This window comes from Nothobranchius furzeri, chromosome 11 (assembly GCF_043380555.1).
Source record: "Nothobranchius furzeri strain GRZ-AD chromosome 11, NfurGRZ-RIMD1, whole genome shotgun sequence".
Taxonomy (NCBI): Eukaryota; Metazoa; Chordata; class Actinopteri; order Cyprinodontiformes; family Nothobranchiidae; genus Nothobranchius; species Nothobranchius furzeri.
In genome coordinates, this window is record NC_091751.1 from 41,070,726 (window position 1) to 41,096,260 (window position 25,535).

The 25,535-nt window shown below is 41.0% G+C and overlaps 2 protein-coding genes across 2 annotated transcripts; both read right to left on the reverse strand.

Moving 5' to 3' along the window:
* Nucleotides 1–435: 435 nt before the first annotated feature.
* On the reverse strand, nucleotides 436–13,463 carry ncstn (nicastrin). The gene is made up of 17 exons (XM_015956117.3): nucleotides 13,316–13,463; nucleotides 12,681–12,782; nucleotides 11,050–11,173; nucleotides 10,118–10,239; nucleotides 9,735–9,880; nucleotides 8,950–9,094; nucleotides 8,717–8,829; nucleotides 7,373–7,525; nucleotides 7,180–7,284; nucleotides 7,021–7,098; nucleotides 6,674–6,843; nucleotides 6,482–6,584; nucleotides 5,198–5,293; nucleotides 3,231–3,318; nucleotides 2,893–3,056; nucleotides 2,087–2,299; nucleotides 436–1,203 (listed from the first exon to the last, which is right to left on the reverse strand). Exons 1-17 carry the CDS (start codon nucleotides 13,371–13,373, stop codon nucleotides 1,081–1,083), a joined length of 2,103 nt encoding a protein of 700 aa, XP_015811603.1. The 5' UTR covers nucleotides 13,374–13,463; the 3' UTR covers nucleotides 436–1,080.
* A 312-nt stretch (nucleotides 13,464–13,775) lies between these two features.
* On the reverse strand, nucleotides 13,776–24,755 carry copa (COPI coat complex subunit alpha). The gene is made up of 30 exons (XM_015956116.3): nucleotides 24,560–24,755; nucleotides 24,167–24,280; nucleotides 24,014–24,087; nucleotides 23,803–23,883; nucleotides 23,433–23,509; nucleotides 23,088–23,197; nucleotides 21,330–21,439; nucleotides 20,831–20,930; nucleotides 20,357–20,575; nucleotides 19,997–20,147; nucleotides 19,556–19,622; nucleotides 19,380–19,455; nucleotides 19,168–19,250; nucleotides 18,858–19,083; nucleotides 18,531–18,669; nucleotides 18,108–18,270; nucleotides 17,880–18,026; nucleotides 17,515–17,704; nucleotides 17,324–17,419; nucleotides 16,661–16,749; nucleotides 16,377–16,500; nucleotides 16,049–16,138; nucleotides 15,858–15,961; nucleotides 15,595–15,741; nucleotides 15,329–15,469; nucleotides 15,052–15,234; nucleotides 14,791–14,901; nucleotides 14,535–14,696; nucleotides 14,245–14,439; nucleotides 13,776–14,136 (listed from the first exon to the last, which is right to left on the reverse strand). Exons 1-30 carry the CDS (start codon nucleotides 24,597–24,599, stop codon nucleotides 14,077–14,079), a joined length of 3,669 nt encoding a protein of 1,222 aa, XP_015811602.1. The 5' UTR covers nucleotides 24,600–24,755; the 3' UTR covers nucleotides 13,776–14,076.
* Nucleotides 24,756–25,535: the final 780 nt, after the last annotated feature.

The following is a 25,535-nucleotide window of genomic DNA, read 5'->3' on the forward strand; positions in this document are numbered from 1 at the left end:
AAACCTTCCTTAAGCTCACATTTCTACACCATGTTTAATTACACTGAGAAATGCAAATAAATTTGAATGCAAGGAGAGTGAAATCATTAGAAAGTTCGCATTTAAAATTTACCTTTTAGACGTTAGAAACATTAGTCCAAAGAAACAAATAAAATAAAATAGAAAGGTTCAATTGATGGCAGGCAAAATGTATTTATTTTTTAATCAATGGATTTCTAAAACATTTTCTTACAAAGTGAAAAAGAAAAATGGGAAGTGCACAGAGAATGGAAACCTTTTCATTGTTTTCATTCTACATTTTCACTCCTTTATGACTGTTTTTGGTAACTGATAAATACGAAAAGTGTTTGTCAGTCATATCAGAGTTTTCAAAACTTTACTTCCCCCATCAAACATCAAAATAAAGGTAAATCAAAATGAATCAACCACCACATGTAGAAATTCATTGAGTTAAATTTATTATCCTTCCTGAACACATAAAATTAAAATTTGGGTGTTGCAAAAGCTTTAATCTTAATTGATCATTGGCTCAGAAAGTGGTTTCTTATCATCGGAATTGATAATTTAACTACATTTACAAAGAAGACAGCTACAGTATTGCACATACCATTGCAATCCCCATTCTGAAGTCCAAACACACGCATAAATGTCTCACACACACATTCAGTCTTACACACACTCAAGATAATGCTCGCTGTTCAGTGCCTATCCCACGACACAGTAAACAAAACATTCTTTGACGATAAAAGGGGAAGAACAAAAACCTAAATAAAATGAAATATGAACATCTTTTTGTTTCCACTGGCAGGGCCCGCTGGTGCCTGACCAGTGTTTTCTGACCCTGGTGAGTCCAGATCCATCGAGTCCGCTCCAGTCTTCACGTCTCACCTGAAATGAGTCCATGAGCGCACAAAAAACAAACAAAAAAAAAAAAGAAACTCAGATCCGCTGCCGAGGCAAAACCCGTCTGTGTACCTTCACGTTTTATAGGATGTCCGGTTGGGATAGAAGTGGTAGTAGCAGTGTTTGTTGTAGTAGTACTATAGCAGTGGTCGCAGGCTTGAGATCGTGCCATGTGGGTCAGTAGGTGGCGTTGGTGGGTTCCCTTCCTGAGTTGAAGAGTATGTCTGCCTTCGAGCTGATGAAGAACGTCAGGAGGAGGGAGGTGAGCAGCACGCCGACACCCACGCCAAGGGTCAACATCTGGAAACGGACAGAAAACGGTAAATATGGATGATGTTAGGAATTATTCAAAATATAGCAATAATGTACTCATCAGTTTGATAAGATATAATTTTTTTTATAATTGCGCAGCATCAACGAGCTTCTGTGGTCATCTGCAGCCTGGTGAATTTCTCCCATTACAGAAGAGATGGATGTCATCAGAGGAAAACTGTTTAACCAGCTTTCAGATTTGTTGGGTGAGTTTTGTATTAAATATTCACACACAAGCAGATTAATTATTCTTTGGAGAATAAAAAAAACAGAAAAGCCTGTGCAGAAGACTAAAACCGACCAATCAGCACTTTGCTTCAAACATGTTCTAAGATATGAACGACCTGCAAAAAAAATCTGTTTAACAAGAATATTTTAATTTCATAGCAAATAAATCAGCGCCAAATTTCAGTGATGAGTCTTTTTTACTGTTCCGTTTCTGAATCTGCAACTAATAAAAATGACTTATTTATTATTTTATTCTATAAATGAATCACAGTTTATGGATGCAGTAATTCTCAGAACAACGTGGAAACCTGCATAAAAACTTTAGATCTGTGTTAAAATAAGACCAAGAGAGCAAAACCAAAAGCACGCTTTTCAACGGAGACGCTTCAAAGTCATTCAAACTCAAACTGGTGAGAGAGCAGAGGTGAATTATTACAGAAAGATGAGCGTGTGGAGACTTGTTCGCTTGTTCAACAAACACAATACAGTATCTGTCAAAACTCCAACTGCTGTTTAAAAAGTCATAAAACTTTTTCCAAACAAAAAGAGATTCAACATTATTGTTTCTAACAGTTTGCTCTGGATTTACAAGACAATAATCAGCTGAACCTTCTACACGTTTCATCTTCCAGGATAAATGTACCTCCAGGTCGTGACTGGCCACCAGGAATATGCGCCCCTTGATTGATTTCCACCTGGACTCCGTCCACGTTGAGTAATTACTGGAGGTGTACTCCTCGAGCTCGAAAGCCGGAGAGACTGCTTTAGTAGTTCGACAGGTGGAGCGAACGCAGAAACCTTCCCGCTCCGTGCCATTAGGGGGCGCTGCACCTTGAGCCCACACATAGTAGTACAACTAAAGGCAGAAGAGTCAGAATGTTACTTCCTTTATTTGGATCCGACACCAAATTTAAAATCTTTTTAATGAGCAACCTCAGACCATCAGTGGCAGAATTAATCCAAAACAAACTGAGGCAAAACTGAGAATAAAACCTAATGATGAGCTCCAAAAAACAGTTTTTAAGTTACTGAGCTCATGTTGTGTTTGTCTCCTTTAGCTGAAGAATGTGCAGTTTTAAGAAGAGAAACAGCTAAAATTGCAAATGTGAAGTACAAACCAAGAGAGAGGTTGTTAAAGTCAATGGTTGAGAGCTTTCTTTGGAGTTTTTATTGCTTTTTTCTAGAATGATGTTGAAGCAACATGAATCTAATATACAGAAACATTTAAAGATCAGTCTTTTAGATAGTACGAAGAAGCGTTAACGAAGACACAACTTACTGATAGTTATTATTTTTGTTTTGTGTCGTCTGCCATCAGCCTAAATCTTCATTTCTGACTGCACTCGTTTCAGATCCAATTCCGCAAAGTCACTTTGATCTGATTGCTGAAATAACCTATTGACTAAGACCTTTAAAATGAGCACACATAAGCCTGTCTGTGGGCCTCACATGTTTGGTCTCCTTGTCGTCTTCATTCTCTTTCTGGTTGTTGCAGTTCTCCTGAGTGGTGTTGACAACGCTACCGGTCAGATTAGCCAACATGAACTGGACAAGAATGGTCGGTTCGCTCATCTGCTGATTCACGCCGATGTAGAAATTTGTGGTCGTGTTACCTGGGGAAAAAAACACACTTAAATTTAATGACACCTCATCTGTTTGCTCAACAAAACCTCTGCAGAGCATGACAGTAATAAAGTGAAAAGTAAACCTGGTGTCACTGGTTTTTATAATAGAACTAAAGTAAGCGTTAATTGAAATGAAAGATTTAGTAATTCTAATGAACTTACTGATTTGTTTTGAGTAACTGGAGGTGATGATCTGCTGGAACCAGGAATTATTGGGCATCACAAGGAAGCTGTAGAGCAGACGGCTCACCTGAGACAACACAGACAGGGTTACAACACTTTTATAAACAGGTCATTTAATGTACGATTTATCTTTAAAGCTCTTATTCACTGGAATCTGGTGTGGTCTCTAGTATATATGAATACTTTGTGAGTCGTTTTCTGTGGAAAAAAGCTCTGACGCTCCTGTTTCAAGGGAAACTGTTAGCAGGAGGAGAGGGGGATGGAAAATGGCAGGATTTGGGAATCTTACTTATTAAAGCTACAATAGCAAATCTGCAAATCAAGCTAGCTTAAAACAAGCCTCCGCCAATGACATGGCTTGGACCAAAAGCAACGATCGGATAACCTGGTTATAGGTCTTGCTGAACCACCACACTTCCCTGGGTCCTCCATTACGCACTCACAAATTTAGCACCAGAACACCATTGGTGAGAGAGGTTCTCTGCTCAATAACATCAGAGGAGAAACAGCCGGCTGCTACCACTGCAACTTTAGGACAAACTACCAGAGTCCCAGAGAGAAAAACACCATTTAAAGTCACAGACAACAAAAGATGTTTGGACCTAGAAAACAGCGACTGGTGTTTAGCTCCATCACCATCTGGTTATCCAGAGTTTATCTCTGTAGTTATGCTGCTAGAGGCTTAGACTGCTGGAGGACATACTGACCACTTTCCACACTCGACTACTTCCTTCTACAATTTGCTCTTTAACTGCATTATTTCCTGCTATTTCAGCTGTTAGCTTTTATTTTTTCTCTAAGTGTTTTTCTCCCCAGAAGAAGCTACAATGATGTTCTGCTGAGCTGTGGTGGCCTCATGGAGGGGTCCATCGTCTAGCACACTGCTGCTAACCATTTAAACATTCTCCCTCTCCTGATGATAACGTTTTACTTTCTTTGACATTGAATGTGCTACTACTAGTTTACCCGTTTAATTATAGATCCACTAGGATAAATACAATAAAGTTTATCTCTCGCCAAATAGAATATTTACTAAGAAATCACAACGTAACCATAGAAACACTACTTGGTATGTTGTGTGTGTGTGTGTCTGTGTGTGTGTGTGTGTGTGTGTGTGTGTGTGCGTGCGTGTGTGTGTGTGTGCGTGCATGCGTGTGTGTTCGGTCTTATCCATCCCCAGTGAGTCGTGGTGGATGGCTGCTTATACTGAACCAGGATCCTCTGGAGGTTTCCTCCAGTTAAAAGTGAGTTTTCCTCTCCACTGTCGCTGCATGCTTGCTTAGTATGAGGATTGCTGTAAAGTCACTGACACTAGTCAGTGACTTGATGCAATTTGCTGGGTTCCTTATATAGGAAACTTTTTTCTGATTGGCTTAATGAATTGACCTGTATTGGAATGTTTACCATGTGAAGTGCCTTGAGACGACTCTTGTCGTGATTTGGTGCTATATAAATAAACTTGAATTGAATTGAATCTCATTTCCTCTGGCAGTGTGGGTTTCTGGTCCCTGCAGGGATTAGATGAGCATTCCGCGACCGTGTTTGCATTTAAAAGCTAGCCTGTTTTGTAAATTTGCTATTGCAGCTTTAATAACTTGATTTATCCAACATTAAAACTCCTTGATATGTGTTCCTTTCCATTTCTATTTTTTCTTTCTTATTTATTACACAGCGTAGCAATTTTTTTTTTTTACCTTAATCTGGTGACAGTTTTGGCATCTCACAGTCGCCATCTTCAGAGCCTCACCGATGTTGACGGCCCTTACTGCCCACGGATAAACAGCGAAAGTGACACCGTCAACACCGGCTCTGAAGATGGCAACTGTGAGACGCCGAAACTGTCAGCAGGTTAAGGAAAAAAAAAATTTGCTACGCTGTGTAATAAAGAAAAACTGAAGGCAGCTTGTTCTGTAGAGTGAAATCAGTTTACATATTAATGGTCTTACCAGCAGCTCGTCAGCCTCGATGTTAAACCTGGTTCCATTTCCTCCAGCTTGAACAAACAGAGCTCGAGCCACCAAAGTCGCCACTTTAGCCAAGGACTTAAAAACAAACAAAAGTAAAAACAGAAAATCAACTTAGAGAAAACAAAAAGATATTTCTAAAGCTGTCCAATCGGGGTGCAGCAGTGGCAGTTGCCGAGGCAAAATCTCGGGCGTGGGAGGAGTTTGGTGAGGCCATGGAGAAAGACTATCGATCGGCTCCAAAGAGGTTCTGGCAAACTGTCCGGCGCCTCAGGAGAGGGAGGATCAGCACCGCCAAATCCGAGACCATGGTTCTCGACCGGAAAAGGGCGGCTTGCCAACTCTGGGTCGGGGGAGAGGTCCTACCTCAAGTGGAGGAGTTTAAGTATCTTAGGGTCTTGTTCACGAGTGAGGGTAGGAGGGATCGGGAGATCGACAAGCGGATTGGTTCAGCATCTGCAGTGATGCGAACACTGAGCCGATCTGTCGTGGTGAAGAGGGAGCTGAGCCAGAAAGCCAGGCTCTCGATTTACCGGTCGATCTACGTCCCAATCCTCACCTATGGTCATGAGCTTTAGGTAATGACCGAAAGAACGAGATCGAGGATACAAGCGGCCGAAATGAGTTTCCTCCGTAGGGTGGCCGGGCTCGGCCTTAGAGATAGGGTAAGGAGCTCGGACATTTGGGAGGGACTCGGAGTAGAACCGCTGCTCCTCCGGATCGAAAGGAGCCAGTTGAGGTGGTTTGGGCATCTGGTCAGGATGCCTCCTGGACGCCTCCCCGGGGAGGTGTTTCGGGCATGTCCTGATGGCAGGAGGCCCCCGGGTCGACCCAGGACACGTTGGAGAGGTTACATCTCCAATCTGGTCCGGGAACGCCTTGGGGTCCTGTCGGAGGAGCTGGTGGAGGTGGCCGGGGAGAGGACGGTCTGGAGCTCCCTAGTTGGGATGCTGCACCCGCGACCCGGACCCGAATAAGCGGAGGAAGATGACGACGACGAGAAAGGTTGAAACAAAAAGAGCTGAGATGGAGACAGGGTTGTACTGAGATACTTACTTCTCAGCATAGTAAAATTTTAGCATTTATGGTTAATTTAAGCAAAAAATCAGAATAGCCATAAAAGGGCATGTCATAAGCAAAGCCCTATAGAAAAGCCCCAAATAGGAGCACATTTAAGCATCAGTGCCTGTTTTGTTATGGTTTTACAACCAGTAGACTGAAATAACTTTAACAACACAATTGGAGACAACAAGTTAGCAACAATACCTTTGCAGCATCTGTAACAAAGTCCAGCTGCTCCTCTGGTGTTAGACCAGGAGGGTACGACACGTTCAGGTAGTCCGAGTTATCATACATGCTTTGGTAGTATCTGCAAACACAGCAGAGAATCTATTCAGCTTTAATAGAAATTACATTTGTGGGGTCTACATCTACTGAGGTAGTTTTAAAAATAACAACCTGTTGGTGAACGTGGACTGGTGGTTCTCTATGACGACACCGGGGATTGGTCGAGCTCGCAGGAAGCGCTGGAAGGAAGAAGGAGGCAGCGCCTGACTGGAACCAGGCTCCTCCACAGAGAAGTTTAAACTTTTGGCAGATGAGTTCAAGTTTTTGATGAGTTTTACCACCTGCAAAAGACCATTGAAGAGGTTTAAGGACAGGATGTTAGAGCTTCTCATTTTTGAGTCATTTTCTTAATTGAAAAAAAACACCATAAAGGTTTGTTTTGTTTTAAAAAACGCTGACATAAGTTCACACTGTTTGTGACTCACGATGATTCAATGGAGCAGAAAGAAAACACAAACCTCTTCATCGATGCTGCTGTTCCTCCTAGAGACAGGATCAGAGTGGAGCCACAGCTTCGTGTCACCATGGAGACCCACCTCGAGTAAGAAAATACAGCATAGGTGTAAGGCATGGGCTTTGAGACATTACAAGGAGTAAGGGTTGGTGTCTGCACATACCTGCCCAACCTCCAACACGGAGTGAACGTTATCCAGATCTATGATAGACTGGTTTCGCTCCATATCAAACACCATTCTAGAACTTCCGATGTAGTCAAACGTTTCCTGTGGTTCAAGTTTGAAAAGAAATAATAGAAACGTCTAAACTTCACCAGATAGGCGTGGTTTTACAGGAAGTGCAGACTGAACTGACCCCGTGGAAGAAGGTGTACATGATGGTTGTGTTGAGCTGAGCCTCCTGAGTGGCATTACGGAGAGCGTGGGCCACCGCCAGCAGGGTGACGAGTCCCGAGGCCGTGCTCTCTGCTCCTGGTGCGATGTCGAAGAAAAACGACCTGCTGTCCAGCTGCAGATACAACAGGAAACAAACAAATCAGGAATAAAAATAAGGAACAATCCCATTAAAGTGAACGGGTTATTTTCTCCGCAGATCACTGATCAATTTAAACCAGGAGTGCAGTACTTGAGTCCTGACACGAGTCAGCTTAAGGGACTTGATAAGGGACACCAATGACTTCTACCTGGACTCTATCACTAAGGACTCAAGAGAAGATCACTAAAAACAAGGATATGACACAATTGTATTAAACTTGAATCTTTATTGCGATAAAGGAAAATCAATAATGTTTAGATCAAATAGTAACACGTAACAGGTGGAAGACTCAAAGCTGCTTTGAATGATCATTCAAATATTAAAGAAACTGTTTCGTACAAAATCCACTTTTTGGAGCTCAATATATTAATATTATTTTCTCAAGAAAACACCCCCAAACCGGTTTTTGGCTTCTGCCTCGGCTGCAGATCCTCCGTGGAGTTCTGCTAAGCTATTGGCTGGATGCAGTGCCCCTCCCCATCCAGGCAGTGTCTTAGCTGCACACCCCTCCCTTGGACTGTAAACACTTACGACCACTCTTTCAGAGTTGCAAAGAGGAAATTTTATCTCCGCATTTGCTGAAGAGATGATTTCTACAGTCTGCACTTTTGATCATTTCTAGAATGCAAAAATGTGTCTTTGGCTGCAAGAGGAGCAGGAATTTGTTCAGTCTTCTTAGAAAGGAATTAATAGAAATGTTTGGATTTAATCTTCAGGAGGTGTGAAAAACCGGGCCAGATTCTTACCGTGATTTCACAGTCTGCTTGTTAAATCTCCACCAGTACCAGAGTTGGTTTTCAGGTGGATTACTTCTTCAAAGCGGCGCCATTTTTACGTTAAAACCATCCCATGGATAGGCCAGAGGGGTGAATAAAACCAAAATGCTAACTGCTAGCCACGAACTCTGACTGATATGCACAACTAGTCATTTGGGGTTTTTTCCCATTCTTTGACTTAAAATAAAAGAAGTAAAGAAAACTGATTTCTTGGAAAGAGAACTACTGGCTGGATCAAAGCTTTTGTAACTTAAATGTGGCTTTTAATCATGTGACTACACATACTTCCTCAGATGCGCATGAGCACCAGTCTGCCTAAGGTCACACGTGTTTTGCTGTTGTAAACTATCAACAAAGACCTTTTTTTCCCGTTTAGCTTGAGACTCACCCTGGCTGCTGCGATGATCACACTCTCCCCCGGCTTGTGGCCCTTCTCTGTGACGTTCAGAGGTTTGCTGAGCGCCCAAATGTTAACATCGCCCAGAGGGTCGCACACAAACTCTATAAGAAGACAAAGGTTTGACCGGTTTTAAAGCAGTTTTATTAAACATTAAATAATAAAACAAATATTGAGCTGAATGTGTGAAAAGCTGCTGATTTCATTTTTGCTTATGTAAATACCCGGGTTAAGACTCATGGCGATGCTGTTTCTCCTCATGCAGGTGGCTGTGTCGGTGACAGCAGACATGTGGGAGAATAGCTGCATGGCACACAGAGGATACCGAGGCTTGCTGCCGTTTACAGGGCGGTTATGGTCCATGTAACACTGTAAACAGAGAAAACCACAGGTGAAATCCAGCCACGTGTGGGCTTATGTTTATAGAAACAGACAGCTGTTCTGGTAAAAATGTTGTGTCATTTCATCACTTTCAGGCAGTAGCTGACCCGGAGGACCCAAAAAGTGTTGGTTTATAGTTTAATTCTTCTGTACTCGCTTCTTATCAAAAACACACAAATACGCATATTTAAAACGTGTGACTAAAAGACTCTTGAAAATAAACAAAAGTTTTTCATGTGTTACTTTAAAATTACAACTAGAAGCACATCAACAGCCACAGAGAACATGTAATAGTGATCTGAAACTGAAATCTGAGATAAAACAAAAGTGAAAATTCACTCAGCAGCTTTGTGTTTACATCAGTCCGCAAAAAAAAACATATCCTTAAGGCTCACATTTAAACACGAGGCCTTTGTAACTCACACAGGAATAGAGAAAACACAGTAAAACTATTTAGTGCCAAATGCCATCATTCTAGAACACAACATGCCACATAACGTACATAAAGGGTCGGGGAAAAGTTAGTCAAGTTTGTTTTCGTTTTCTACTCTCAAACGCAGACACGAGGAGAAAACAAGTTATTAAGAAAAATGGGATTAGAAGATGAAATCGCAGCTAGAACGTTTACCTGCCGCATGGCCTGTGTGTCATTGTCGTCTTTAAGAGAGAAGATGGGGAAGTCAAACTCCTCGTAAGACAAGTTGTTGCCCAGCGGGTTCCACACAGTGGCGTTGCAGTGGGCCAGGCTCGGGCTGTACTTCTCTGTATACACACCTAGGGCAGAAGAAAAACACTAGAAAATGATTAGAGGGATTTCAGAAGTCTTACAGATATGAGTCTGATTACGAATTAAATTCTGTGGCCATTTCTTTACATTTCACAATTAAACATCAGTAAAAATATCAACTTTGAAACAAGTTTCTTGACTTAAATTATTCAGTTTCAGTTTAGTGGCTGTTTTACTACCACTAGCTTATTTCTGTAAATATTCAGCAGTAAGTCCCCACCCACCCGAGTTCTCATTGGGACAGCTGGCATGTGGAGAGAAGCCCGCTGATGGATTTGTGTTTGGCGCCACAACAACAACACCAGCTACCCGGTTGGAGCTGCTCTTCAGCTTCATCATGACAGATCTGAAGTGGCGATGAGGCAGAGGAAACAATTCAGACAAAGTACAAGTCAGGAAACAAGTTTAGACCCTTTAAAATGTTGTTCAAGTTTTATTATCTAGGACTAATGAAGCACGTTAGAAATCAAAGTAACCTACAATCGCTTTTACCTGCACTTTGATGTTTTTTTAAATAGAATAGGATGCCTTTTTTGTCACTTTACACAACTACAGTGAGATTAGAAGCAGCTCTTTCAGTGCAGTAGAACTAGGGGTTAGCCGATATATTGAGCCAATATCTACAGTTTGTTATTCATTGGCCGATATTTGTCTTTAATGAAGCCGATTTAATATCAGGCACATCAACGGGCAGCCCGATGCTGTTGCAGATTTAATTTAAATGCATTTTAAAGCTTACTAATAACATGTCATGTGCATTACAAATACTCTAAATTAACTTTATTTAGGTATCTGACTTTAACACTGAGAGGTGCACAAAGTTAAGATTTAACAGTTAGTTTAATTCAAAGTTCAAAAACGGATTCAGCTTCAATAATTTTGTGCATCAACAGATATTATTATTAGTGACATTTTAGCATGAAAATAAAGTGGAAAACGTCTAGATGGCGGCCATGAAAATCGGCCCACCCGGCTGACCATGTCCCCTACATATCGGCATCGGTATCTGCATTAGAACAACTAATATCGGGCGACTTCTAAGTCTAACACATAACATACAATAAATAAACAAGCGGTGCAAACGAATACATAACTGTTATGAGAGCAAAGAAAATGTGATTCATTTATTAGAACCAGTCTGAGTGCTGGATTGTACCTGGTAAATAATGTGGACTCCAGCATGACCATGTAAGGAGGGTCTGGACCAGAACTCAGCACCCAATCCAGGTTTTCCTCTGACTCCAGCAAATGGAGCACTCCCACATCACCTGACAAAGATGCTGAAATCCCAAGGATGGAATTGAATATTAGTACATGTGACACAAGTGAAAATACTCCAGGAGCGTGTGTATCTATGGGCACTTTTGTCACTAGAAAGGTATAAAAATAATAATAACTGTAGCAGAAAATGCTTTTGTAACCAAAGAGTAAAATAGATAAAATCAAAAAAATGTTTGATAAGCAAATATAGTTTGTGTCAATCCTTCCCTCTTGTTATAGTTGCACAAATGTTGATTTTAAAATGAATTGTCTGGATCAACTAAATTTAAAATACTTCATACCAGGGCTGCACAATATATGGTAAATATATCGTTATCGCGATATCAGCAAGCACAATATGCATATCGCAAAGAACAGATAAATATCGCAATGAATGTCAGCCCAAATGTTTGCTACACATAATGCATTCTGTCAATCAAACGGAAGCATGATGTTATTTTAACAAATCAAATAAAGCTCTTCACCCATTTGACCAAATGGGTGGGTTCTCATAGGTTAGATGCCCGGCCCCGAGGCGGACGGCACTTCAATTTGATGGTTAGCAAACACCTGAGTTAGCTTAGTTCTGCTCTTTTTGCTGATTCTGCTTTTCCCGGGACCCACTGATTGCCTTTTCATGTTTGTTTTCTTTTTCCCTTTCCTCACATCTTTTGCTTTTCTCGTTTTAATGATTTTTTTTGAATTTCTTTGTTTTTGTTCATGAGTTTTTATTCATCTCAAGTAATATCGTCATCGCAATATTAATCATTGTTATCGAATATTGTAGGTTTTTCTTATATCGTGCAGCCCTACTTCACACTAGATTGCCCCTTGCAAGAGTCTAAGCAAAGTCACATCGTGTGACAAGAGTCAAGTGCTGCCCTGAGAACTGAGTCGGGTTGCACAACAAATCTGACCCTTGGCCATTAGTTTAACCTCAAAATTTAATTTTGTAATTAACGACAATAAATAAGTAATAAATACTAATGAAAGCAGTAGAAAGGTCTCTAACATGCAAGCTGTGCTCTGATAAACGACACCTTCCAAAATCCTAGAACCCACTAGTCATTCACCCATTCATGCACACTTTCACATACTGTTTCTGTATTTCACACAATTGAATTAAGCCTAAAAGTACTACAATATTCAGTGTTTACCACTGTACAAGTAGTTTAAATACCAATTTATGTCAAGAGATTATTTGGATACATTTAGACCTATGAATTACGAGCCAAATAATCATCTAAAAGAAATGTAAAGAAATTCTTATTAAAAAACACAAGAACACTCAGAAAAATACAATATTAGATACCGAGAATACACTCAGAACTTAAAACTTGATCATCTTTTTTGAACATTTCCGGAGAAAAGCATTACCAGGCTACACAGTCCTTAATGGATGCTGAGTTTTGAGTTTCCTATTTTAAAAAAAATCTCCTTGTTCCATTTTACAAATGCTACTGCAGTACCCGGTGGGTTGTGTTCAGACAGCTCTGGGGAATTGCTTAATTATTGTGCAATACTCACACTGGCAGCCTATTTGATGAGTTGCATTAAGCAGTCGCACACATGGGATATTGTCTTTAAAGTCCACATAAATCTTGTCTCCCACTGAATTACAACTGACACCTGTAACAAACAAACAAACAAACAAAAAGATGGTCATTGGCATGCCGTACATTCTCAGAAGATCAGAAGTTTTTGTGACAGTGGTCTAAATGTAATACTATAAAAATGACTTTGATTTAGTTTTGTTTTAGTCACTTAATCCCAGGATTAATCCCAGGATGTGGTAGCTCCGGGGAAATCACGAGCTGTCACGCTGAAGCTCCTCTGGAAAAGGCAGACTAGTCTCTGGCTAACATAAAAGTCAACACCAAACCTTAATTAAAGAGATACTTCGGCATTCTGTACCTCCAAGTAAATAAAACCGTGTCACATCAAGTCCCAGCCATCAAAGTAACTGATAATCTAGCATGAAAGAATATAAAATCTAAATTAAAAGACAACCGGGGTAACTGATGTTAGCGCTAACTAGCCTAGCATCCGGCTAACTGGAGCACAAAGAAGTCCATCCAGATAACCGCTACAAACACAAACACACTTCTGTCTGCGGTAAATATGAAGCAACGCCATTTCAACTCTATTGTAGTTCTACTTACCAACAATAAACAGGTAAAATAATAAATAAACTATCCATTTACTCGACACCAAATCCATCTTCCTGGTTTGAGAAGCAGAAAAACACAACAGGAAGTGAAGATCCGGGAAACATCCGTGTTCTGCTCTCCAGAAAGTAGTCAAAATTGGACTAAAATTAAAAAAACTAGCCCCAAAATCTATAAATATACATATTTGTTTTTGTATTTCCGACTGTCGCATAAAGACAACAGTGTTTAAGATATTTATTTAGTTATGGAACTTTTCCTTAAAGCTATGCAAGAAAGGTGAACTTTGCTCACCTTATATTATGGAGCACTCACTTTTGGTGAAAATCACTACTGCTATCCCACATTTGAATTATGTAAAACGTCTTCCTTTAGCTTCTTTTACCACAAAAAACAATGAGACACAATACACACCACAAACTAAAGCCCACAGAAACATGGAAACACACTGCACTTCTACTCATTTAACTTTAATTAGTTTTTTCCCCACATACAGGAAGAACTGACGTACATTTGTTTATTTTTAGTCATTCAACACAAAGTGAAGAGTGAAGTTTTAGGAACAAGCAGACAGATATAATGTAGCAGCCACAAGAAAATAAACTAATAGGATACATTTCAGGTCTTGAGGAACAGGCTGACATTATTGAAGTTACATCACTGTGCACAAACATCTCAGCTTCAAATTTTAATCATTATATAATGGTTTCTTTATAGAGGAGGGTTGGATGTGGGCTGCAGACCATCTGGTAGTCTTAGCGGAACTGGAGAGGACTCACACGCAGACCGATCACATCCTTACCAATCTCAGTCACCTAGAAAGGAAGAGAGATTAAAAGTTAGATTATTCAAAAAGTGAAACAAGACCAAAAATCAAGCCCGTTAAATTTTTCTGAAATTTTTTGTACATTTTTCCATCTTACCTGTGTGACTCTGCAGATCTGGCCTTTGTAAGTGGGGCAGTAGCCAGCTCCAGACAGTGGGCACTTCTCAATAGGACGTCCACGGTAGAGTGGAACAAAGGAGGCAGCGCACAGATCAAATGGATTGTGGGGGTCATAGTTCAGTTGGTGGGTGTCCGTCAGGGTCTTCTCACAAGCCCCCAAGATTTTGCGGGTCTACATACCAGGAAGATGTTTATCAAAGTCAGTGCGTGACATTAGAAAGCAACGCCTACCATTCAAATAACCAAAACTATCGATAATGTTACAACCTGCTGTGCAACATCTGGCTTCGGCCCAAGCTCCAGAAGGCGCCGTGCAAATCCTGCAGCCGTTTTGAAGTTGCGAAGTTTGAAGAAAAGGTTGAGGGCTGTACGCAACACCAGCACCATGTGGACGGGCTGTAGATTGCAGTGGGTGAAATAGGCAGCCATCTGCAAAGAAAACACAGAGAATAAAATAAATAAGGAGTCGCAAGAGTATTTGTAATTTAAATAAACAGTCCGTCAGTTATGGTCATGTCTTTACTTCACAAATCCTCTTCTGCTGCTCCAATGTTTCCTTTGGCAGCTTCTTCCTCTCAATCTCCATAGTCAGGCCCACTATGTACTCTCTGCATATTGTAATGAGCTGCTGAGCCTGAAACACATGCAAGAAAAAGGCCAGAAGTGTTTAGAAATCTTTAAAAAAGGACCTTATCTGAAAGTCATAGGTTATTTTTCTAACACAGCTTTTGTTTTTTTGACATCCGATTAAAAAAATCAAAGTCAGAGGATGCTTGTTGCTTACCTCTGCAATTTCCTGCTTGTTATCAACCACCAGCAGAGGAACAGAAAGCAAGATGGCTCTGAAGCGCTCAACAGCGTCCTCAAACCGCCCAGACGTGGTCAGCTGGTAGCACTGCTGCAGGCGGGCAATCAGATCAGAGAGGCGCAGCCCCACAGCAGGCAGGCCTTGTTTTGCTCCACAGTCCTTTAAAAAAATAAACACAAATGGGTCAAGAAAATACAGAGAACTTCTGAAATACCCGACATACACAACAAATGTGCAAAACTAGTAGCTTTACCTTCCAGTTCCTTTGGGGATAACCACGCAGACAAGGTAGTGAAGGCAGCCCCAGGAAGCAGGTGCGTCCTCTGGAAAACGTCTGCATGAACAGCGACTTGTAGGGGGCAAAGTTTACAACTCCAACCTGATCGTGAAGAAGCTGTGGTGGGGCAAAAAAGAATATACCAAATTCAGTGACCAAAGTGAACCCTCAAGCTAGTGCAACACATTAAAATAAGCAGCATCAGGGAGTGAACTCGAAGGGGAAAAGGCAAGGGAACATACTCTCAAAGCGGTTTCAAAGGAGCCAGCCAAGATGTGGTCCACTGGCAGCTGGGAGTTGTTGCACCACATCTGGGTTGGACTCATGCCCTTGGTAGGTGGCACGAAGAAGCCATCTTCAGTTCCTCCACCTGTTCCAACTGGCACGTCCTGTTGGTTTGAAGCAAAATCATTTGCATGTAAAAATTCAATACTATCCACCAGTTACTGCCCGAAGACCACTCTTAGGTCAACTTTAGAATAATTTATGACATTTCTCTTCTCACCAACTCTGGAGGAAGTTCAACATCTTCATCAATATCCCAACCTCCTCCTTCCTCTTTCCCAATTCCTTCATCTCCTAATCCATCCTGGGCATCAGTGAAGCCATCTGAGAAGGATGGGGGAAATAATAATTACATTTTTTTCATTGGAGCCATTTTGTCCTAAAATTTAATTTACATTTTTTTTAATTTACCTTCGTCCATAGTGAGCTCAGCATCGTCTCCCCAGCCCTCGGCTCCAGCGGTGTCCATATCCAGATCTGCAGCCATCTGAACTGCCTTACCTACAACCACCAGCAGAAAAAAAAAAAATTCATCTCACTTTTACACAAATTAACTTTCATTAGTTTATGCAATTAATAATTACTGTCCTCCTGTTTCTCTGCTCTAAAACTCAAAATTCACATTTGTCTTTGTGCTCGACTGCAGAATTAAAAGGACAAATTATATCTTCAAAACTTTATCTTAAAGCACAGTATTTATATGTGCATCTACAGTCTTCCATCCAGACTGATGGCTCACCCTTTGCAGCAATGGCTCCCTCAAAGAAGCCCTTAGAAACCGTGAGCAGAGGCCAGTTGGTGTCCAGAGGGTTGATGGGTGGAGGAGGCTGCAGCAGCTGTGCATTAGGATCTACCTCTGGCACCTACCAGACACAATATAAACCATAATATGTACAATTTCATTTGTAATATACAATAAATTGATTTATTGTCAAATAATGTGGATTGAATTAAGTATATTTTGTTTAAAACAAACAAAAGAATGACAGGGAAACGACAGATTCACATGTTTTACCAACACACCGTTTCTTTCTCTGGGTCAAACGTCTCCTTTAGAGCCTCTGCCTCCTCATCCAGCCCATGTGTGGCTGCAGTCAGGTAAGCCAGAGACTCTGAACAAAGAAAATGGGAAAAATTCACAAACTGGCTTCTTTTTTTGTTTGTTTACAAAACAAAAGAGCAGAATAGTAAATGATTTAACCATTATAGTGCTCTCAAAGATAAAAACGGTAAAACTTTGGACAATTGCACTCAACTGCATATTAATTCAATATCTGATGTATTACGAGAAAAGTATCCTCAAAAATAGTTTTAAAGTTGGAAACAATGTCCCATGCATGAGAATTATTTTAGAGCGGGTGATCTGTGGGTCACCTGGACGTGCTATGATTGCTGTTTCAAGTGCAACTGTATTTTATCTTTTACTCCTATAAATGTAATTTGATTACTTATGATCAGGTATACTGTCTGTTATAGAATATATCTGTTATCAGAAAGGATAACCCTAACATAGATATCATGACCTTGTTGTAAAGATTAGTCACTCTGTTAGATTTCCTAAGCTTTAAAGTACAGGATTTTTCTTTGATTCACATTCCAAACCCCTTCTGTTAAGTAGAGCCACAGAAGTACAGGATATACAGTAAAAAAGAGAAATCCAAGTCAAAATGTGACAACTGGACTCACTCTGTCCACAGTTCTTCAGGATGCGGACCCTCTCGCTGACATCGCCCAGGTAAAGAGCTGCCTGGTAGTGGCCGCTCATGTCCTTTCTGATCTCAGCTACACACCACGAACACACAGGTAGATGTACACATTTAGTTTTACACAAACTGACAGAAAGACCATATTGATAAAACAATTTCCTGATTTCTCACCTATTTTCATCATCTTGCGCAGCTTGGCCAAGTTACCCGTGATGAGGTAGAGGAAGGTGAGCTTGTCAAAGTTCTTGGTTCTCTGGTAGCACATTTCCACAACCTGGTGGTGTCCCTGCAGCAGTGCTGCCTCACCCAGACGCTCCCAGCAGCTGCGCTCATCCAGGGCCTTGGCTGCCTCCAGTGCCACCTGGAAGTGTGAAGAGATGTTATCAAATTTGAGGTTTGTCCTGCAAGATGATAGCCTGCAATTAAAAAATCTCCACCTATTTTTGATCAGCTTACAACACACGACCACCCTCTCAACTGTAACCATTAATTAAAGTGCAGCAACGTTTAAAGCCTAATTAGAGCCCTTAGCTCACCTCGATGTTTCCACATTCCAGAGCCAAGCTGAAACGTGTCTTCTCATCTTTGACAAAGTGCAGCGCAACCTCAGGGTAGCCCTTCTTCTGCAGGTAGGCAATGATGGACTGGCCCACCAGCTTGGCATTACGCACCATGTGAAGCACCTGGAAGGACCGCCGTCAGGAGGATAAATCAGTCAAAGCAAAAACACGAAGGTGGATTTAAAACAAACATTTAGAACAAACCTCATCATATTTGCGATTGACCAGAGCCAGTTTGAAGCGGTACTCAGTCGGGTCGATGGTGAGCACACGGGGCCTGCATTCTCTGTCCAGGCAGTAAACACTGTTTCCTCTCACACGGGTCACGTAGATGGGCAGATCCAGGGTCCTGATGATGCCGTGGTCACTACAGAGTCATAAACAGGGCGCTATAATATTCATTTTCAAATGCACACAGTAACGTGCTCAAAAAACAACTTAACTTGTATAATAAAAGACTCCCATCTAAAAAAAAAGTCTCCATGTGGAAAATCTGTGCACACTAGCAGTTAGCTTCACTACCTTCTTTCTCACCATCTTTTAGCTCCAACACTTCACATGTTCAGGTTTCTTGATTTTCTGACATTTGTAAGACATCTGGGCTGCATCCAGAACTAGACGACCTACCCAGAAGTGAGGGCATATTTGATGTGGTTGGAGGTGGTGTAAATGAAGACCCCACTCTCATCCCAGGCTCCGCTCTTCACTCGGATGTTTTCGTGGATGTTGCAGAGACTATCTAGCTTACGGTTGCAAATCATTATAGCTGAAGGGAGAAAGATGAAGAAAAGACTTTGATGTGTCTGAAAATAAATTTTACAGAGCATCAACTTACATTTTTAGGCTAAATGTGCAACAATAAAGGGTGAAATCTTATTTCCTAATGTTATTTTCTGTTACTCTACACAAATGCCTGACTGAACTAAACCTGCACCATTCCTCTCATCAACCCACCGTGTTTAGCCAGCAGAGCCACGTGGCTGGTGTCAGAGCTCCACACCACATATTTGACCTTAGCGATCTTCACAGTGGCCAGCGAACGTTTCTGCTGCACGTCGAACAGCGTGACGCCATCAGCATCCCGCAGCAGCAGCGAACCCGTTCCTGCGTAGAATATCTCCTCGCAGCTCGGCACCTGGACTTTCTTCACTATTTCATTCTTCAGGTTTTTGATCAGAAGCTGTGAAGGAGAAACAAATGGTATTTTAATTTAGTGCCTTTTTAATTCTTCATAAAGAACACCATTGTTTGCAAGTGAACTTACAGAGTGCATGCGATCGAGAACAGCAAACCGGTTTCTTGCCACCCAGACAGCCGTCAGACCAGAAGATCGTTTCCCCTCAGGTGCTGGGAATAAAAAATAAATTCTCCCACTTTAAATGACCAAACGATGCATCTAATTATTTGGATAAAAAATAAAAACAAATTGAGAAATTAAAAAGGTCTAACATGTCCTCTATCATGAATCGTCTTTACCATCAGGGTTCTGAGAGTCACTTTCTTTGGGAATCGAGTACAAGTCGTAAGTACTGTTCTCCAGGTTGGTGGCCCTCTGCAGGAAAAACAAAGAATTTGGAGAAAAAAAAATAAAAAAAATAATAATAAAACAATTATGGGCAACAAACGTTATCAGTGAGGGTTTTTATACTTACAGTACAGAGCAGGACAGCGTTCTCGGCAGGGTTGTAAGACATGCTGAACACCGGGAACTTAGAACCACTAGAAGAGAAAATTAATAAAAGAAATTTGGTGCAATTTTACTGTTTCAGTCCACATTAATGGGCAATAACAGTACAGTAGTTGAAACTACAAGTCTAAATCATTTGTATTCATCATCACTGTTCATTCAGCCTTGTCTAATGAAGTCTAAGAATAAACTTGCAGAGGTGAATTTCTTCACATCTGCATTTAGGACATTTTTGCTGCAAACTTTGTGGTAAAAGATGATCAACAAGACATCTTTCATTGTTTTGCTGTAAATAATAAAAAGCTATTGAGATCCATAAATTAGTCAAGAGGTAGGAGGGGAGACCAAGTGATCAAACCTCTTGTTGCTCACTGAAGAAGCTGTACTTTAACCTCCAACTACCAACCTGCGGAGCTGCATGACAGCAGTGTCTTTGCTGCTGTTGAAGTCCAGCTGACGGAGGAAGCGATCCTTGACGTAGTACAGCATGTTGCCGTGTACAGCGTACGCAGGGCGCTCCCGCTCCAGCTTGAATACAATCATACCACTATCATGACCTAAAAATAATAAAGGACAATAATCAAATTTAAAAAAATAATCACTTTTTAAATTTGCTAATTATTTCCTTTAGCTGAGTAACACATTGTTTTTATTACAGTCAAATACAATTGTAGTAACTGGAATCATTCTTTTAAGTTCAAATAGTAAAACCTCACCAACAGCGTAAACCGCCCATCTATAGATTAATGTTGGGGTCGACACTTACCTGCTGCAAACAGGTTGAGGTTTGGGTGAGCCCCCAGGACCCAGAAGCGATCATGATCACGGCGAAAGGTTTGCACTCCGGTCCTTTTGGACATGTCCCAGACTCGGATGCTCTTGTCCTCAGAGTTGGACAGAATGAGCTCCTGACGTGGGTGGAAAACTGCACAGGACACATTGTTGTAGTGACCACGGCAAGTATCGAGCTCCCATGCTTTGGACTCTGGACAAAACAGGAAAAGATGAGATTAGTAAAACATATAAATGACATAATCTGCAAAGCGTGACATTTTAGTTCAATGCCGATTGGTTCAAAGCTAATATGAGCCAGACAGGCGAGTGTGTAAATAACGTAAATTGAACGTAAAATGTTGGCATAATAGCCTCCGCCAGACATGTTTGAATATTTAAACATTGCTGCAGCAACTAGCTGCAGAGCAAAACGTGGAGCAGCTGATTTATTATGTGCCTGTCTTACCGTTCATCCTCCAGATCTTCACCTGTCTGTCATCAGCTCCCGACACGATGAGAGGCATGCTGGGATGGAAGGCAGCCCAGTTGACCCCACGATCATGACCCTGGCCACAGACGCACAAACTCAAGTCCAACAAATGCTTAAATATCTCCGCACACATTCAGCACCGAAGCTAAAGGCTGTTCTCTTTGGTGCTCTCAAATTACAAGCATGAGAGCAAGGAATTATATTTTTAATTTATGCAAACACTGAGAAAGTCAGGCTTTGAGAAAGATGCCAGTTTTGTTGAATATTTTAGCCAAAACTATCAAGAACAGCAATAGCAGAATGAATAAGTTAAAAAATGGAAGCTTCCTTTGAAAACTGAGCTACGAGTTCAAAACCTGCCAGGCACAAAAAATAAAGGACATTTTCCTTTGCTAAGCTGTTTAAAAATGTATTCACTAGATTGAGACGTAAGTCTTAAGAATACTAAATAAGACAAATCAAGTTTGCTGCTCACCTCAAGGACATGCTTCACAACAGCATCCGAGGCGCCAAATAGGTCAACCCCAGTGATGCCGCGCACTTCCGTCTCCACGGCGCCAGGAGACAGGTTCTTCTTCCTCAGACCTGGAACCATCAATTAGAGGGTCGCGTGCAAGGAAGGAAAGCCATGTTCATGTTATACAGAGCACAACCCCAGCAAAGAGGAGGAGGAAGAACACAAAACAAAACATCATTCCACATGATCAAACATGGGGTCAAATCATGTAAAACAAAAGAACAAATTCAGAGTAAAAATAGGACTGTTGGACTACTGAACACACACACATGGGGTTGAAACACACAAACACAACCTTCGTTTCCTCATTAAGATGAATCTGGAAACAATCACCACAGTAGCAGCGCCAGAAGAAATGACTGATTCAACTGAACACCACAGTAGATTTACTGATCATCTCCAGAACTCAGACTAAATCAGGAAGGAAATTTGACAAGAAAACAGTATTGCATTCATGATTTCAGCCCATTGGAAGATTATGTGGTGAACAGATAGCTCAACAGCACTAAGAGGAAGGAAATAGCACTAGGAACCTATGTGCAGGCGTGGATGTTTCCAGGGAAAGCATGGGATATGGATGCCAGTGTGGACTTGGTTGATGGGAGTGGGGTGGGTGGTGGGAAGTGTTGAAAAGACGTGCTCTGATGGGGCGTTTGATGTCTGATTTGAGAACGAGTTTGTCTCCTTGAATGAGCATGCATGTGTCAGTCAAGGTAACTGAGCTGCATGCAAGGTTAATAGAAAATGGCAAGTTAGTTACAAACTAGCAGCAATGCTTGATAATATTATGGTGGCTACAGCCATGTTATAGACTCAGAAGGTGAGCCAATCATGCAAATAATGGGTATTATTTATATACACTTTATGTTTATGTTTATTTATTTAGCAGACACTTTTATCCAAAGCGACTTACAATTTATAACCTATAGGGCATGTTGTGATCTGTGGGGGAAACCGGAGTACCCGGAGGAAACCCACACATGCATGGGGAGAACATGCAACTCCACGCAGAAAGGCCGCAGGCGAGTTTTGAACCTGCAACCTTCGTGCTGCGAGGCAACAGTGCTAACAACTGCACCACTTTAGTAACTGTTCAGTTTTAAAAACGTATTGAACTTGAGAGACAAAACAACAGGGGCCTTCCACTGAATGTGATCTCTCAAAGCAAAATCAGCATGAAGACCTACCGAGGAGAATTGTTACAGCATGCAGTTTAGCATTTATAATGCAGCAATGGATGCAATCAAGCTCAATATATTAACATTATATAAAGCACAAATCCAGCACAAGTGAGGTCACAAGATAAATAAAAAAATGCACATTTTCCATGTTTAAAAATTAAAGAAGATGAGAGCAAAGAAATTGTTCAGTTTGGGTAAAAAAGAAAGAAAGAAGGAAACACATTAAAAGTGTTAAAACCATGCAGAGATACAGAAACACTTCTCCAATTTCACTGGACCATTTTACACTACACTAGATCTTCTCCAGGCCACCATGCAACGTTATCCCTAAATGCAACAACATAAATGTCTCGGTCCTGAAAGGAGAGGTGTTTCTGCAAAGAGCCCACAGAGAATTGTCATCTAGGAGCTGGAGAGAAAGAAGAGGTAAAGGACTTGTATTAGTCCTGTTTCTGCCTCCTTCCACTCTGTACTCAACCCCTTCACCCAAACCCAGCCCACTGTCCACTCTGGTCCTTTCATCCCAGGCCCTCACCGGAGATATCCCACACTCGCACGGTCTGGTCCAGACTGGCAGACACCACCAGGTCTTCAGATGGGTGGAACTGGGCACACATCACGTAGTGATTGTGTCCTGTGAGTACACTGGGTGACACAAAAAGGGAGGGGGAAAGAAAAATCTAACTTTAATGTTTGCAGGGCAGTGAAAGCTGCGAGTCAAAAACTAGAACAGACCTATAGTATAAAAATTCTAATGTCTGAAAAGAGCTCAAAAGCAATTTACTGAGTATTTGAACCCACACTCTTCCCTGTATCGAATCAAATAGCTAAACTATGACTCGACGATTAGTAAAATAATAAAGTGCACCAACTGTCTTACCATACACACGTCCTGGACTGCCAGTTCCAGATGCGGATTGTCTGATCATCAGAGGCACTCAGAATCCAGGGGTATTCCTACAGGTAAAGTGAGTATTTCATGAAAAAAGCCAACATACAACCATCGCAAACATAAAAAAACTTTATGAACCTTCACAAATTTAAGCAAGGTCATTTATTAAAACCCAAATGCAAAGCTGACTCAAGTTGTATCAATCTCTTTACTGTTGTTCTGTTTATGTTTATATTAAAAATCAGGATCAGAACTCTAGATACATATCCAAGGTGTTAAGAGACTTGAATAAAGCTATTAACAATACATCAAGTCACCAAAGATACATTTTAGGACAAAGTGTGACAGTCCAACTCACATGATGAAAGAATGTTGTTCTAATGTAGTCCAGGTGTCCGAGAAGAGTAAAGAGGCAGCGCCTCAGCTTGTAGTTCCACACCTGGTTCAAACAAATTCACTTATTAAACACAAAAACCTAAAAGGTGACAAAGTTTTAAGTATCACAAACACTAATCCACAATCTAACCCAAACATATTTCCTATAATTCCAGTTTTAATAGCAGTCTTACCTTGATTTTATAGTCATCTCCTCCAGACACAAACAGGGGCTGCTGTTTATGGAAATCAATTCCTCGGACGGGGCCTGCAGGTAAAACCACAATTATTTATTTATAAAAAGGTGCGTAATATCAACAAACACGATAGCCACGTCACCGTCTCACCGTCATGTTCATCAAATTTGTCGATCAGTGTGCACATCCGATAGTCCCACAGCTGGATCACACCGTTGTGCAAACTTGCAAGAACCCATGGCCTTTTGGGATGGAAACTCAGGCCTGAAATGTAACATATGCTGGATTAAATATAATAACACACTTTAAGAGCTGGGAACCCAAAATACGTTAACGATAGCTACCCCAAACATATGTGAGCGCAACCGCAAAATGCTAATCATACAGAAAATTGAACGTATGACGAATGTATGTAAATACTTAAATAACAACAGCAAAATATGTTTTAAAAACCATCTCCTTTTATAGAATACATTAATTGATCAGGTTCACGCCAGCTAGCGATGTTAGCTTATGTGCTATTAGTTGTTGGCAAACTCTTACCTTTGACTCGGGCCGACTTCGTTTCAAATTTAGTTAACATTCTCACCGTTTAAGCCCTTCAAACCCTAATATTAAAACTATGGTTAAAACAAAAGTAATCAATGAGAACAAAAAAAAAAATTCAGTGTAAATGACAGGGACGGCCTGGACTCCTTCGCCTGTTTAGCCGATTTCTTTTTCCTGACACGTAGTCCGCTTCTGTCTTCCGGTTATGGACAATAAAGTTTTCCTCTGACGCAGAAAGCTCCACGGCAGCGGCGAATAGAAATAGATCTCATCGAACTGCACCAACAGGCGATCTTGGGAAGTCCCAATGAAAATTGAGTTCAAACTTATAAAGCTGATATAATTCGGTTATATAAATGACAATGGTAAACCCGTTATTGCGAATTATAAATTTAAAAAAAAAAGAAAACTGAGATTTTTCATGAGTCCTCCCGTCCTCCCCGACTTTTTATGTAGATCCGACATTAGGCGCCAGAGAGCTTAACAGCGTCACCGCCATATTGGGTGGGTATAAATATATATATATGTCCGAAAATATATTTAATACATTTATGTTTGCTGGTTTTAGATCTATATTCTGTATTGATTTTTCACGTGGATATGTATATTGACAAATGTGGCCGTTATATTAACACATTTAATTACTGTTACTTTGAATGATAGCAAGACTGGATGCTTGGTGGGTGACTGCCTTGTAAATCATTTAATATATGCAGATGACCTAGTCCTCATGTCTCCCTATAGCGCAGGCCTGCAGCAGCTGCTCAGGGCATGTGCTAAGTATGGTGAGCAATTTGACATACTGTTTAAAGAGTGTGGTTATGATTGCTGCTACTAAAGGGGACCTGAAGCTTAATTTTCCATCTTTTAACTTAACAAATCAGGTCCTCAAAGTGGTAAGCAAAGTAAAATACTTGGGGCACATTTTAAGAAGTGACCTCTGTGATGACGAGGATATTAAGAGGCAATG

What these genes read in the sequence shown, in the direction of transcription:
- ncstn (XM_015956117.3), bottom strand. Translation starts at nt 13,373, where the DNA reads ATGGATTTGGTGTCGAGTAAATGGATAGTTTATTTATTATTTTACCTG. An exon ending in TCATCAAATAGGCTGCCAGT is followed by an intron (nt 11,174 to 12,680) that starts GTGAGTATTGCA and finishes TTGGGATTTCAG; the next exon opens with CATCTTTGTCAGGTGATGTG. An exon ending in TGATCATCGCAGCAGCCAGG is followed by an intron (nt 7,526 to 8,716) that starts GTGAGTCTCAAG and finishes TTGTATCTGCAG; the next exon opens with CTGGACAGCAGGTCGTTTTT.
- copa (XM_015956116.3), bottom strand. Translation starts at nt 24,599, where the DNA reads ATGTTAACTAAATTTGAAACGAAGTCGGCCCGAGTCAAAG. An exon ending in ACGCTGTCCTGCTCTGTACT is followed by an intron (nt 19,456 to 19,555) that starts GTAAGTATAAAA and finishes TTTTTCCTGCAG; the next exon opens with AGGGCCACCAACCTGGAGAA. An exon ending in GCGCAAGATGATGAAAATAG is followed by an intron (nt 17,420 to 17,514) that starts GTGAGAAATCAG and finishes CGTGGTGTGTAG; the next exon opens with CTGAGATCAGAAAGGACATG.